The sequence below is a fragment of the Lynx canadensis genome, chromosome D2 (assembly GCF_007474595.2).
Source record: "Lynx canadensis isolate LIC74 chromosome D2, mLynCan4.pri.v2, whole genome shotgun sequence".
Taxonomy (NCBI): Eukaryota; Metazoa; Chordata; class Mammalia; order Carnivora; family Felidae; genus Lynx; species Lynx canadensis.
This window is the reverse complement of record NC_044313.2, coordinates 33,336,560-33,353,067: the sequence shown is the minus strand read 5'-3', so window position 1 is coordinate 33,353,067 and position 16,508 is coordinate 33,336,560. Positions and strand designations below refer to the sequence as shown.

The 16,508-nt window shown below is 44.2% G+C and overlaps 1 protein-coding gene across 1 annotated transcript in view; it reads left to right on the top strand.

Annotated features, from left to right (window-relative positions):
* The window catches only part of PLCE1 (phospholipase C epsilon 1), a 197,143-nt gene that overhangs the window by 83,171 nt on the left and 97,464 nt on the right, over positions 1 to 16,508 (top strand). The window contains 1 exon segment of the mRNA XM_030334220.1: positions 13,419 to 13,564. Coding sequence (XP_030190080.1) covers positions 13,419 to 13,564 — 146 coding nt within the window.

Sequence of the window (16,508 nt, the reverse complement as noted above, 5' to 3'; positions counted from 1 at the left end):
AGAATTGGGGTCTGTTCTTTCCTCAGAAAAGATGACATCCTTTTCACAAAGTAAGAAAGGTGCTGGAATGGCCAGTGTCACACCCTGTTGTTTAATCCCATTCTGAATCAAGTGTAATTGTAGTTCATGGACCTGATAATTCCCGGACAGAGGGCCCGAGGGCCTCAGGTCACCCTTCTAAAACCTATTTGTGATGCACCATTATTTTTCTGAGCACTTCCCCTCAAACCAAACCATATCCATGTGTCCTCACTTCCTCACACAGGCCCTGCCCACGCCCTCTTTCCCCATTTCCTGTTTCCTATTCCCTTCATGCCAGTGGCCCTTAGACTTTCTGTTGATACATTTTTTTCTCAATTTTTGCCTTGCCCTTTTTCCACCTTTCTTCTGCCTCTCCTTTCTGGCCTCTTTAAAAGACACAAAGGCTCATTCTTTTTGAAGGCTTAATCCTTAGAAGTTCCTCTCTGCAAGGGGCACCTGGGTGACTCAGTCTGTTAGGCGTCGACTTCGGTTCAGGTCATGATCAAATGGTTCATGGGTTCGAGCACCACATCGAGCTCTGTGCTGACAGCTCAGAGCCTGGAGCCTGCTTCGGATTCTGTCTCTCCCTCTCTCTCTCTGCTCCTCCCCTACTTGTACTCTTTCTCTCTCTCTTTCTCAAAAATAAATGAACATTAAAAAAAAAAGTTCCTCTCCGTGAAACAGAGAAGGGAAGCCAGCACTGTAATGAAAAGGCCAACATTGTTTCTACAAAGACTGTATCTTGAAAAAGAAGTTGCTTATTATTTTTAATTATCAATATTAGTTGACATTTATTGAGTATGTATTCTGCTCCAAGCATGAGGGCCCTTTACATATATTGTCTATTTTATTAGTCACCACAACCCTTATGATACAGGACATTTATTATCCCCATTTTATGGATGAGCAGTTGAGTCTCAAGGAAGATCGGAACCTTGCTCAAAGTCATAGAAAGAGTAAAAAGAAGTGCCAAGAAATGAGCCTGCACTTCTCTGGCTCCCCATCCTGTGTTCTCCCTCCTCTCCCCCTGCCCTCCTGTAGAGCAAGGAAGTTGAAGAGACAGAATTCTGGTTTTCATCAGATTTATTCCCTAACAAGTCTCATTCACAGAAGCTCACCCCTCCACACATGCACTGCACAGACAGCAGATTGAATTACCTCCTTAATGATCTGTTATATCCACCAGTGTCCAGCTTGGCCAGGACGTAATTGATCTTGGTGAGATGCCAGTGTCCTTTGTTTCTTCACACAGATTTGTCTTCAGGGGAACATATGCCAACACATGCAAACCATATTATTCCCTTCCATTCTCTCCTTCCTGCTTGATCATTAGTGTTGGTTTCATTATTAGTCTCCTGTTCCCTGCTCACCATCCTCACTGCAATTGGCAAACATTTCTCATTGGACCCTACAAGGGAAAGCGTGATTTGCTGGGCTTGCTTTTAGTTTCCTGTGAAAGGTATCCACTTACCTGGGGTCGTAAGTGATTCACAGCATGTCTCAGAACCTCTGGCCCTTGTTGGTGGCCCCGAGAGACAGCCTTCACTCTCCTCCTTTTTCGAATCACTGACTTCCCCATCCAGGGGACTTAAGTAATTGGCGCAGGGGGGGTAGGGGGGACACCTTCCTGTCCATCACTCAAGGCACCTCAGAATGGGCCCAGCCAATTCTGGAGCATATGAGAAGGCCACCACTACCCTCATTCTCTGATGCCAAATTGTCTCAAGGAAAATGGGATCTTCCCGTCATGGGCCAAATTACCCATAAGCCTTCTATGTCATGGCTCCCTAGACATCCTTCCCCAGCACTGGCCTCTTGAACCTCTGGGGTAAAGAGCAAGCTGACAGGGTGGGGCTGTCAGCCTCACTTCCCCTACTGTAGTCCCCAGATACCCTGGACACCCAGGTGCTTGGACACTCTTCTGAGAAGGGCAGCATCAGCAGGGAGTGCCTTGTACCTGACTCAGAACACGAGGTTATTAAGCACCTCCCACTCAAGCTGGACTCTGTGCTGGGGAATAGATTAGTAAAACAATCAATACCTGCTTTCAAGAAGCTCAAATCTCAGTGGCAGGAGCCGGGGGAAAGTGGTCACATATCAGTGATAAAGCTAGGTTAGAGCAGAGAATGGATTAACCATGTGAGGGTTCAAGAAAGGCTTCCTGGAGGAGATGACGTCTGGGCTACTTGGCAACCAGTTGGATGTGGGGATGCAAGGTGAAGGAGGAGTCAAGGGCTGGGGTCAGGATGGGCTTATAGAGCCCTTGGGCCCTTTGGGTGGAAATGCCTAGTTAATTCTTGGATATACGGGACATATCCTGTATATCCAGAGATAGCAGCAGGGAGGTGGGTAAAACCAGGTAAGTGAAGGAAATAATCTTGGGAAAGAGTATAGCATAAGAAGAGATCCAAGAAGAGCCAAGGACAGAGCCCTAAGAAATACCAGCACTCATGAACTGACGTGTGCCAGCAGAGGACAGTATTATGAGCATGGGCTCTGGGACTGAGCTGCCCATGTCGGGATCCCACCTTCACAACTTACCATTCGTATGACCCTGTTGTGAGTGACTACAACGCCTCCAACAGCTGTTCCATTTCATCTACAAAATGGGGTGATAATGACATATACCTCATGGGGTTGTTGTAGATTTAAATTAAGTAATACATGTTAAGCACTTAAAACAGTCTCTTTAAGTAGACTGTGTAAGAGTGTTCTTAATAACATTATTCCTTCACTGATGTCAGAAAAGGGAAAAAGGAAAAAGACAGACTATGACAGAGTCAGCCTCTCTCAGTGCCCACTGGCATTGCTCAGCTGAGATCCCCAGCGAGGAAAGATAAAGGAGAACCCCAATGGGAGCCAGATCACAGCTGGGATGGGAAGGGACGGATCATGCTGGATGGTACAAATGCCACCATCTTCTGGGAGGGCAGGGATGGTGTCTGCCTTGCTCACTGCATGCCCCAGTGGCCAGAGGAGTGCCTAGTAGAGTGTGAGCTCCTTGAGGATAGAAGAGCCCTCAGTAAACATTTGCTCAATGAGTATGTATTTTCTGAAGGTCCTGCAACTCATCTGGCATGAAGAGGCTGCAGGGACCAGGGAAAGCATATGGACCACTCCAATGGTGGCCACAGCTTGGGGAGAAAGCTTGGGGACATCTCCTGACTCGCTTGACCCTCTGTCTGGGACACCTAGATGTTTCTGTGAGTGAGCTGCAGGAGAGAATCTCCCAGGCCTTCTCCCTTCCAGACTCTTGAATTCATGAGGACCCTGTCCTATTCTGCGTGTCATAGAAAACTTGGAATTTTAGACAGGTGACAGAACAGGAGCATTTGTAGACAATCGGCATGTGCTTACACCATGGTCTCCACAACCTCTCAGAACACCAATGTTCTGTTTCTAAAGGGAATGTTCCTCGGCTGCTTAGGTCTTTGAGCTGAACTCACCATAGTTTTGTTAAGACATTTCTTTGCTCATAGATCAGGGTAGCTGTTGGAGCTCTCATACAGTTTAAAAAGCTATAATGAATCCACTCTTTGGTCTCGTGCTCATGAGAGAAAATGGGAAGTAGTAAAGCATAATAGTTTAAAAGCACAGGTTTTTGGGGCACCTGGGTGGCTCAGTCGGTTAAGCGTCTGACTTTGGCTCAGGTCATGATCTCACAGTTTGTGGGTTCGAGCCCTGAGTCAGGCTATGTGTTGACAGCTCAGAGCCTGGAGCCTACTTCGGATTCTGTGTCTCCCTCTCTCTCCCCTTCCCCTGCTTGTGCGCTCTCTCTCTCTATCTCTCTTTCTCAAAACTAAATAAACTTAAAAAAATAAAAATATAAAAGCACAAGCTTTTGATTTGGCTCGTTCCTAGTGCACAGGTTGTGTAACCTTGGACAAGCTACCTCTGCCACTCTGAACTTCAGCTTCCTCATTTGTAAAATGGGAATGGCATTAGTCCCAGCCTGTGAGGCCAAGAGGATCAAAAGGGATAAGCAGTGTCCCTCTCACAAGTGCATGCCCAATACATGGCAGCTGTTGTTAAGTATTATTATTATTATTATTAAAATCATGTGAAGAGGAAACAAAATTCATAAATGGCCCTGCGATAGGATCAGGATAGTTTGGAGCTAACAGCTCACTTATGTCAAGACTTGTTATGTGAACTCCTAGCCATGGGTTTTAATCCTATTATTGAAATGGAATGAAATAGCAAAGACCCTATTCTAGGACTATCAATAAATACTTTCACAAAAGGAGAGGACATGAATGAGATAAGGCTCACTCTTGAGTACCATTTAATAATTGGTTTCAGAATGAATGATCCATCCAGTGGAGTATGGTAGGAGATCGAGCAGAGGCTAACAGATCCCGCACAGCTGTTGGCAGTTCTCTACAGTCCATTTAACCAGCAATGGCATTTGCATACCTAAGTCTCCATGTTTCCTCTGGTTGCTTTTAAAACAGTAAACAGCCATAAAAAAAGAATGAAATCTTGCCATTTGCGACAATATGGATGGACCTGAGGGCATCGAGCTAAGTAAAAGAAGTCAGACAGGGAAAGACAAATACCTATGATCTCACTTATATGTAGAATTAAAAAACAAAACAAAACAGTAACAACAACAACAAACCAAGCTCATACAGAGAACAGATTGGTATTTGTCGGAAGTGGGGGTTAGAGGGTGGGAAAAATGTGTGAGGGTCAAAAGGTACAAACTTCAAATTATAAACAATTAAGTCATGAGGATGTGATGTACAGCATGGTAATTATAGTTAATACCGTATTGCACATTTGAAAGTTGCTTAAGAGAGTAGTTTGTAAAAGTCCTTATTAGAAGAAAAAAATTTTTGTGTAACTAAGTATGGTGATGGGTGTTGACTAGACTTATTGTAGCCACCATTTCATAATATATGTAGGTGTTGAATCACTATGTTGTATGCCCGAAACTAATGTTATGTGTCAACTATACCTGAATTTTAAAAAAGTAATGCAGGGGTGCCTGGGTGGCTCAGTTGGTCGAGCATCCAACTTCAGCTCAGGTCATGATCTCACGGTTCATGGGTTTAGGCTCCATATCAGGGTCTGTGCTGACAGCTCAGAGCCTGGAGCCTGCTTCTGAATCTGTGTTTCCCTATCTCTCTGTCCCTCCCCTGCTCACACTCTGTCTCTCAAAAATGAATAAACATAAAAAAAAAAAATTAATGCAGTGTCACAAAGTGGAACAGCAAAACATTTTCAGAACTTTTAATAAATGTATTCTTTATACAAAAAGGCAGTTTAAATTAAGTATGTCACATTTGGAATTGAGCACTTGTCAGAGCTTCTAGAATTCACATCCTGGGAATATTTACATGTAACTTGTGACACGAACTGTTGGTTAAATGGAACCAAAATAAACAAAAAGTATTTTTTTTAAAAAAACAGTAAACAATTCTGGGGAATTTAGAATTTTGAATATTTAGGGAATTTTTAGTTGAAGAACTTGAGAATAAACATCTTTTGCAAACTATGGGGACAACATTCTGCAAACAATAGAAGGATGATTTCTGTCCTCCAGGAGTTGACAATTTAGAAAAGGTGGATATATAAACCACTAACTTAACTGCAAGGCAGAACATGCTATCTTACTTTCCTCATAGTTGTTCCAACTCCTCCTGCTCTGCCTAGCATAGTTCCTGGCAGATTCATGGGCATACAGTAACTGTTTGTGGAAAGAATAAGCACCGTTACAGAGAAATGAATAAAGTACTTGGGGAGACCAGCAGAGACCAAGGAATGGTAAAAAGACTGGACTTCCAAAGATGGTAGCATACAGATGGGTAAACTTGGCCTTGTACTTAATCATCTTATCTATTGTACTGCTCTTTAATTGCTTGCTTATGTTATTTTCCCCCATAAGGTCCCAACCTCCCCAAGAGTAGGTACCATATCTGTCTTGTTTACTAGTGTCCAACATGGTACATGGGATATAGTAGATCCTCAACATACTCTAAGTTTTTGTTAAAACAAGGAGGGTCATCCAACATATTTATCAAGGCTTCCTCCCACCCCAGTCACAAGTTAACAGCAACTCAACTCAAGCCTGCTTAAGCAAAGTTCGGGCATTTTTTGGTATATATATATGGACTCTTCATAGGACTTCAAGTATGGCTGGTCAGGAATCTAAGGTCCTCAGGAATCCATCTTTATCTTTCTTTTGTGTTATCTTCATTCTTAGGCAGGTGCCCCTGATATCATGGCGAAAGGCATCTGACTCCTATCTTTACATGTTACAATTCCAGCAAAAAAAAAAAAAAAAAAAAAAAAAAAAAAAATTGTGTCTTTTTTCCTGATAGTTTCAGGAAAAGACTCAATCAAGGAGGGCTCTGGTTGGTCTGGCTTGGGTTATATACCCATCTTTGAACAAATCACTGAGTCCAGGCCTAAAGGCAGGGGAGGAGCAGCACCATGAATTCTGTATAGATGAAGATAAAGAAAGCTGATTCATCTAAGAGACATCAGACAGCCAGAGTTAACACACAAAACTCCCTATGTATTCACATCCCAAGGAAACTGGACAATAGCACAGAGATAGGAATAGCCAGAGAATAGGAAGTGATACAAAACATAGTAGGGTTGAAATGTCGGACAGATGAGCGGTGGCCAACAGTGGGAATTAATGTTGGAGATATTAATATAGATCAGATGGTGCTAGGCTTGAAGGCCAAAAAAAGAGGTTTAGAGTTTGTTCTATAGAGAGTTGTGATACAATGTGAGGGGAACAAGATGGAATATAATCCAAGGTATATTTAGGGCTTCTCTAGAAGCCACCTTTAGGGGCCTCTCTTTTCCCTTCTGTGTCCCTTCAAAACCACAAGTCACTGGTGGAAACATGCCAAGCAGGACATGGGGTTCAAGAGGCTCTCCTGCAGCCACTTCATGTCCAGAAGGATGCCTGGGCATATGTAACTTGCTGGCCTCTGCAGCCTCAACACAGAGATTCCCAGCATGAATATGTCACAGCCTCTGCTGTAAGGAGCTCCCAGCAGGGGAAGTTTGGTCTCGGACAAAGTACTGGAAATATACCTTCATATACACGTATACGAATATGTACACACACACACACACACACACACACACACACACACACACATAAGTGAATACATATAGGACTGGGTGTTTTGAATAGGAAAAAGGGGATATTTTATTCCTCATGAGGAGTCAAGGAAGCCTTCAGAGAAGAGGGAATATGTGTGTTAATCCTTTTACTAGGAAAGGCTTGTGCTCAGGACACAGACCCTTCTCAGGGCAAGCACAGATTCTTCCTGGTTCAACCTTGGACTCCTTCCTTGCAGTTAGGAGAACCTAGAGATTCCTTCTTCAGGACTTCTGTGTTCTGCATCCTGGAATTCAGCTTCTCTACAGCTCAGGTAACAGCACTACCAATGGCATTCCTAGCAGTAAACACTTATTGGGCCTGGGACTACATACCCAGTGTCGCGTGACCTTTGGATACAATCTCCATTCTCACCCTCACAATCCTGTTATGAGGTAAATACTATCCCGTTTTACCGAAGAGGAAATCGAGGCTGATAGCTAGGTGACCTGCCTGAGGCCCAGGCATGAGGAGACAGTGGAATGGGAGCCAACACAGCTCACTCAGCCCAGCGCCATGCTCTCCACCTCTGGGCCCTCTGCCTGCCCCTGCCTGCTGGCAAGTGGGCGACACCCCGGCCTCGGGGAGGTTACAGAGACGGCCATCTGTGCAGTACTACAGAAATGACACTTCAGCTGTGACTAAGGGCTACACCAGGGGTGCAGAAAGGGACACTGAACCCGTGACGTAGTTTTCACCCTAAGTATGAGAAAGAATCACCGGGGAGTTATCTTAAAAGGCAGCTTCCTGGGGCGCTTGGGTGGCTCAGTCGGTTGAGCATCTGACTTCGGCTCAGGTCATGATCTCACAGCTCGTGAGTTCGAGCCCCACGTCAGGCTCTGTGCTGACAGCTCAGAGCCTGGATCCCGCTTTGGATTCTGTGCCTCCCTCTCTCTCTGCCCCTAACCCACTCACATTCTGTCTGTCTCTCTCAAAAATAAACATTAAAAAAAAAAAAAAAAAGCAGCTTCCTGGGCCCTGCTCTCAGAGACTCTGGGCGAGAACTTGAAATCTGCATTTCAACAAACACCCTACTACTACCACTAGAGGTTCCAAGGCCAGTGATGTGCATTTTGAAGAGTGCTACCTAGGCAGGTGTGTGTGTGTGTGTGTGTGTGTGTGTGTGTGTGTGTCTGACAATGTGTGTGTATGCCCACATGCCCACGGTTCAAGGGTTGTTTTAGGAAAGCTCTGCGAAGGGCAGATGTCAATGTGCACTGCATATCGACAGAGCGGCTTTGTCTGGGTTTTCACTGTCTTCTTTAGATCTCACCATTCGAGCCCAGCCCTTGCAGTTAGGGGGACCAGATACCCACTACAAAGGATCATCTTTCTATGAACATTGCTCAGCATATTAAAAAAAAAAAACTTTTTGGCACAAAGACATTTGTCTCTTTTTTCTGGACCTGGGAACAGCAGTAGGAAGTGTTCAGGCCTTTTCCCAAATATAATCCCTGACCAATTGGAGGCTGAGAATCCTCTCTGCCAGCGGCCTCCTGGGACCCTGGGTGGCCTGCCTGTCGGTCAGAGGCACCAAGCACCCCCACACTGGAGATGTGGGAAAGATGCTCTTAGTCCTTGAGGACGTAAGGTCTAGTGGGGGAGACAGAACAGACCCATGTGAAAGAGTCAGACACACAAATACAATAAAAATAAAGCAGATGCAAATCCTTGCAGCAGTGAGAATCCCAGTGCAGATGTGAGCTTGGTCTCAGGGTCCACCATCAAGTCACAGGAAGAAGTTGAATGTGAGTTGCTAGGTGAGCATCAGAAAAGCCTTCCTAGAAGAGGTCACATTCACTCCTTTGCCATGTCTCATGGAGCACTTACTGTGGGCACTGCTACTGGTGGGCATGGCAGACCCAGGGTCTGCTTTTGGGGGAACACAGTGCTGACTGTGCAGGGGGTCTGGGGTCAAGGAGACTGGGGGCCCCACATAGCCCAGCACATCACCCAGCCCAGATGGGAAATCAGAGCAGTCCTCTTCAAGGAAGTGGTGTTTTCATCAGATTCCTAAAGGCAGCCCTGCCCCTGACCTTACGGGAGCCAAGATGAAGTACAAAGGACAAAGCAAAAAGAAGGCCCCGGCCTGTGGCCTTCCCACCTTCTCTTTCCATCCTGGCTTGTGTGCCTGGGTGTGGACACTTCAGACCTCCAGTTCAAACTCCATCCACACACCCCACCCCCACAGGCCCTCCGCCAGCGTTTGGGCCTGGAGTTATGATCTCCCTACAGGAGGACTGATCCAGATACCAGGCTCTTGCAGGCCCAGAAGGGGGCTTGAGCTGTTTAGACAGGGGACTTGGGAGTCCTGAGTCTTCAGGGATGAATGATCTGGAAGTGAGTACACAGCCACTGGGCAGACCCATTCCCTCCACCCCATCACAGGCCTTCTAAAGCATGGGACCCAGGGCAGGTCCTGAGGGCAGTTTTACCTAATCAAAGTCTGGGGGCCATGGAGACCCATCCCATAGAAGACCCCTGAAATGAGAAAAGAAAAGGCCTTGGTCATCTCCCTAAAAGCAGGAATGTGGAGAAAGGTCGAAGGTGAGGTTGCAGAACTGATGGGGGCCTGGTGGCCAAGGTAAGGATTTGGCTTCACAAAGGACACGGGCAGGACATGGTGGGGGCCAGGGAAAGGTAATTTATGAATGGAGCAAAAGCATTCCTTCCAGACTGAGCTTGTGTGATGCCAACAAGGTGTTTGATGTGAGGAGAGCAAGCTGTTGAGTTTGGCTAGGCCTGAGAGTACTGACAAAAGCAAAAGAGGCAGAAAAGAAGTGTCTGGAGAGGAGCAGTTGTGGAGTTTGTAGGCCTGTACCCAGGGTCAGGCCCTCAGGGTAATCACAGAGCCTATGGGAGGGACTCTTACGGAATTAGGCAGGGGCCAGATTCTGTCTTTATTCTGTGCTAACCATTCAAATAGGGCAAAGTAATCTGCCACATTTAACACCTTTCTACTCTACACTTGAGTTTTAGTACTCTCTATATGTGCAGTTTTTGTGTTTTTCTGTGTTATTCCAGTCCTGAAATTCTTTCTGGATTGGCAACACATCCCATTTTCCACTTAATAAATACAACCACCGTTTATGCCTTGGGCAACATTTTTCAGTCATTGCCAAATCCTTATGGGGTTTTTTGTGACATTCGTCTTTCATAATTAGTGATGAAAGTCACATCACTTAATGCCTATAAAATTATAAATACATCAGTCCGCAATAAGACTTTTTTTTTGTCCCTGAAGTCTGTACGCAGATGGTGTGTGTGTGTGTGTGTGTGTGTGTGTGTGTGTGTGTGTGTGCGCGCGCGCGCGTGTGTGCGTGTACGTTTGTGTGTGTGTTTATGATAACAGTGCTTACATAATCTCAACAACCAGGCCCTGGGGACTCACACTTGGAGATGGAACGGCTGGTTTAAATTAGGTTTCCATGTGAAATACTGTATCGCTATTTTTTTCCTAGCATTGTGGGAAAGTATATGGAAAATGATTTGACTGATAGGAAATAAATCTGGATGCATGATCAGGATTGAGGCACCAACCACGTGGTGGTCTGCGTCTGCTCTGTGAAGCTGGCCTCTCCAAGGGAAGATGGATTAACCCTTTCAGGCCACTAGACTAGTAAGTCACTGTGTGGGACCAGAATAGCCTGAAAGAGCAGTGACTCTCCAGAGCTGCTGATTGGCAGTCAGTTTCAGTAAAAAAGGAACTACAGCCACAAGAAGAATATAGCCAGAGGGCTCAAGAACTAATGCATCAGGTGTCTTTGGGAACGCTTTTAACTTTTGGGGATTTATTTCCATTTGTAAGAAGATGAGTTTGAATTTCTAGCTCAAAGAGTCAATAATTATGACTCTAAGTGTTTGCTCACAGTTTCCCAGAGCAGGATAGGGCTCATTAAAGGCAAATCACATGAAAGGAAAAACTACACAGAACACCCATGACACTCAGTCAGTATTGACAAAACAGTTTCTTGCTCTGGAGAGTCAGGGTTTCACAAAGGTGACTTTTCTTTGACTGGGTAACCAGGTGATGAGGGCACAAGGCATAGAGACAGTGAGCAAGGAATCGCTTATAGCTGCAGGAGAAAGGATGGATCTGGGACTCGAGAAGGCTCCTGTGTGCTCAAAACAGCCCCGGGAGATCAGAACAAATGGCCATCTTAGGTTCTCCTCTTCCCAAGAGGCTCTGAATTCCTTGCAGGATGATCTGGACCCAGGCTTGTCCTAGGAGTCTGATTCCAGATCTGTTCTCCTGATGTTGCACGAAGTCCAGAGCAGGCTGAGAACAGAGGTGCGTGCTTGGGGCCCACTGGGCTGGGGCAGGGGCTCAGGGTGGCAGGTGGTCCCTCACATCCTGCATCAGCACTCCCGGCTGGTCCCACGGTGTGACCCTGTTTTACCGATGAAGGTCCCTGGTGCCACTGTTTTGCTTTTTGTTTCTGTGTAAGAAAGAGAAAAAAGGTGTTCAGCATCTCTCTCTTCTGTTCTCCTTTTTTCATTGCTTTAATTATATTTTTGGTACTCTCCTTGGTATCTTCTCCTTTTAGTCTGACTCTGTGTTCAAATATGCAGCTCTTAAGCAAGTGCTTAGGAAAACCTAAGCAGTGCCAAGTTTAAAGAAACTGTCACCCCTCATCAGATAAAAGAGTACCGCACTGGGAGTCCTAGTTTTGACATTAACAAGAACTGTGACCTCAGAAGATCACTTCTCCCATGAGCCATAGATTCTTCATCTGGAAAAATGGTTTGGACCGCCCTCTGTGGTTGCTGCCAGCACTAAATGTCATTTGTTCCTACCATTTTATCAATGGGGCCTGTGGGGGTGGGAGGGAAGTGCAGTATGCCGTAGACCTTAAACTCTTTTTTTTTGTTGCAGTTGTCATGGGTCACCATGAGTGGGTGTTCTGGCCTCCCTCTCCCTCAGGCCAGGGAAATGAGGTGGTCCCAGGTGTCAGCACTGTTACTGAATCAGTGCAGCTAATGGGCCATGTGGGGTCAAGAGCAAGGCTTTGGTTTGTTAACAACTAAGTTTATCAGTCCAGACATTAGCTAGGAGGGAGAAAGTAACTTAAATGAACACAAGTATTCAAGCACCAACGTATAGGTAGCAGCAAAATAATCTTAGAGATTAAGCAGAGGATCGAGGCTGCGTATCATAAAGGAGGGGGGGACTTAGAAGTAGGTTATTATTAAATGTTATACTCTACTCTGTGTCGTAGAAAAAACTAATCACATTAGAATAACTTTCATCCCAGACCTTGTGTATACACATCAGGCATTTAGTGAGTGGTTAATAGTGCTACCTCTGCGGCCCACACAACTAAATTCAAATTCAGGCTTTACCACTTTGGGTTGAAGACTTGCACAAATCTCTTAGGCCCTCTGTCCTTCAGTTTCCTCATCTATAAAATGAGGATAATAATAATCCCTGACTCCAGACTGTTGTGAGAGATGAGTTAACATATGTAAAGTGCTTAGAATAATTCCTGGCACCCGGCACATAGTAAGTGCTATGTAAGTATCTGTTCATTATTAGTTAGTCATTTGAGCAGCATAATAGATAAGGGGTTTATGAAAGATAGTTTAAATATATAATTTTTTTTGCATTTTTCATTTGATAGCATGCATTTTACTACTTGATAAATATTCTTTTATTTATGGACTAAGTGCATTGATTGCATTTAATCTTGCTGCCCATCAGTCAAACGTATTTATATGTATTTTAATCGATATTATCCTTGGGCTTTATTTTCTTATAGTCTCATGGAATTTTATGGATCGAGAGGGAGTTCATGAATTACCTTTCAGCCTCCTTACTTTAAAGATGAAGAATATGGAGAAGTGAAGTGACTTTCCCAGAATCCCATAGCAAAGCAGTGATGGAGACCCAGAGCTTCACCTCCGATCTCTCAGCTGGGTCTTTCATTTCCCAGTACTAAACTGATTTTTTAAAAAAAAGAAAAAGAGTGGGTACCAAGGTGTCTCAGTCTGTTGAGCTACTGACTTCGGCTCAGGTCATGATTTTGCGGTTTGTGAGTTCGAGCCCCACATCAGGCTCTGCGCTAACATCTCAAGCCTGCTCCAAATTCTGTATCTCCTTCTCTCTCTGCCCCTCCCCTGCTCACACACACACTCTCTCTGTCAAAAATAAACATTAAAAATTAAAAGAAAAAAGAAAGAAAGAAAAGAAAAAGAGTTTTCCTGTGGAAAAAAAATATTCCTTGAGTTTTCAGGACATAGGTTCAGTGGATCCCCTCTCTGCATTTTCTAGGTGAGCTCCTGGGTAACGTGGCTGATCCTCACGGCGGGCTCCATGGAGGAGAAGCGAGAAGTCTTCTCCTATTTAGTGCACGTGGCCAAATGCTGCTGGAACATGGGCAACTACAATGCTGTCATGGAGTTCTTGGCCGGCCTCAGGTATGGGAGTGGGGAATACAGTTATCTGGGTACGAGGTGAATGGCACTGAATTAATTGCCCTGGAAACCACATTTACCCAAACCAGGCACTTAGTAGTGATTATTTACGGGAAATACATTATCCTTTGCTAACACCACAAACCTTGCCCCTCAAAGATGTAGCAGAATTCAGCCCCTATGGCCAGTCATGCTCCTAATTAACTGTCTGCTCTGATCTGTTGGCCAAGCTGGGTAAAATTTCCTGCTTGCATAACTCCATCCGCCCCATCACTGACCGCTGCTTACCCTCTGTGTCCTGTAAACCCCACTGTTATCTATCTCTTTTCAGCTCTGCCTTATGAATTGCCTCAGCACTGTAGAATCCCAGCCACTGCCTGGGAATGGCTAACACTGATAATAAGCATTCAATAAAAGTAGTTCTTATTTTTATTGAACACTTACTATGTATCAGGCACTGGGCTGTGCATTTCCTATGCATTAAATATTTTAATTCTCATAACAGTTTCTTGGTAGATTCTAAAATTCCTACATCTTGCAAAAGAAGGAACTAAAGTTAGAAGTTAAGTCATTCACCCCAGGCCATCTGGAATGGCTGGGATGTGAATGCAGGCAGCCTTGATTTGAGAGTCCTTGCCCTTCACCTCCGATATCTTGCTCTTATGCCTTCTCCACTAAGCTGATAATAAGACCACCATTTTATCAATAAAGTCTTCTACCTTTTTCCCTTTCAAGCCTCAGTTACCCGGCGTAAAGTAACTGCCCCTCACTCTTAATGGAAGGCAATGTGGTGTGAGGAAGAGCATGAGTTGTTGGGTCAGAACAATGGGATCAAATCCTGGCTCCCCCATGGAATAGCTGTGTGGTCTGGGCAAGGTGCTCGACCTCCTTGAGCCCCAGTTTCTTTATCTGTAGAATGGGGATGATAATAATAAAAAGCACCTACTTCCTCACCCAGGATTTAGTGAGATAGTACGAAGTGTTTAGCATGCATGTTTGGCATGCAGTGAGGCCCCATAAAGTGAACCTGTTGTTCTCAGTGTCTGAGATTCACCTTCCCAGTGAGGGTTCTCACTATAAATAGATCTTGCTCCCTAACGTTATCAGGATTTTTCTTTGATTCTCCAGATCCCTGCAAAGGGAATCGTGGTTGGGGGAAAAAGGAAATTTCTCAGAGTTGGAATTTTTTTTGTCCTTTTGAGCTTTCTTAACTAAGAATAAACTCAAATGACCGTGTCATTGGCATTCAAAATGATACATACAGATGTATCAGGCATGGCTCAAAAGAAGGAAAAAATAGAAAAAATACTGAGAGAACAGGAGATGATTTGGATGATTGGATTCTCTTTGTGATAAGTTTTCTACAAAGAACCTCTGGTATTTTTCTTTAAAGAAAAGATTACATTATGATAACATAGTTCTATTTTAATGACACTTCTCCTCTGTGTTTGGCAAGTTGGTGCCAGCTATTGTCTGGGGACCTCACTTCCTCTCTTCTGGACATCACTGTCCTCAAAGCATGGCAGCTGGCTTGCTCCGAAGTGAATGACAAGAAAACAAGGCAGAAGCTGCAGTGCCTTTTATGACCCAACCTCAGAAGTCACACGCTGTCACTTTACTACATTTTACTGGTCACATAAGACTAGCACTGGTTGATTGTGCGTGGGGTCTGTGCTACACAGGGAGGTGTGGATCATTGGAAGAAACAATTAGAAGTAAAAAGATTTACATATAACAATATTTACTCAATCATGGTGTCAATTTAAAATAACCCAGGAGCGCCTGGGTGGCTTAGTTGGTTAAGCATCTGACTCTTGATTTTCAGCTCAGGTCATGATATCACAGTTCATGAGTTCGAGCCCCACATTGGGCTCTGTGCTGACAGTAGGGAGCCAGCCTGCTTGCGATTCTCTCTCTCCCTCTCTCTGTCCCTCTGCCCCTCCCCCACTCATGAGCAATAAATAAATAAATACATAAATAAATAAATAAATTTCAAAAAATAAAAATGAAAAATACAATAACCCAAATGAATATCAGTGGGGAAATGAATGAAATAACATGATGTATTCTTACAATGGAATATTATTTAACCACCAAAAATGTTTTTGAAAAATGTTTGATATCATTGGAAAACACATAATATATAATGCATAAAAATATCTGGGAACAAGGCTGTCTTTACTTAATAGCCTCAGCAATATTTATACAACAACATTTATAAAACATTCAGAACAGACATCTACAAGTAGAATAAATACTGGAAGGAAATATACCTAATGTTGCCTGTGGATGTAGAACTATGGGTGGGTTTTCTATATTTTTGGTATTTTCCAGATTTTCTACAACAAGCATCTAGTACCTTTATAAACAGAAAAAGAAAGTTTTAAAACAGTGTCAGTTCTCAATCTAACAAAAAACCATTGATCTTGCTGAGGTTTGTCTTGCGCCCCCAAATGTACTATGACTACTGTCACTCACAGAAACAAGGGCGATTAAATAATGTCTCACTCATTTATTGTGTCTCACTCATTTATTCACTTAGTTTATTCAAACTTCCATTTCATGCCCCAAAAGGGATTCTTACCACCTTATAAGAAACCAGGTATAGGGCAGGCTGGACTCAGTGGGGTGAAATCAGGAAACAATTTTAGTTTCCTGACCTCACTGTCGTTCAAACCTGCCTGACTGACTTTCCCTGCCCCCTGCTCTGGGTCATACCTTGGGAGGTCCTATAGCTTTCCCGGTCACTGATGGGGTCAATAACTTGTCTCATTCTCCTTTGCTCATGAGCATGAATAAATCTCAGAAACACACAGCTGTGCAAGAAAAGCAGGATGCCTGAGTACCTAATGTGTGACACCATTTATATAAAGTTTAAAAGCACTCACACATCCCTACAAACTGCTGGGTGATCTATACCTATGTTGGGGAAGCATACACAATTGTA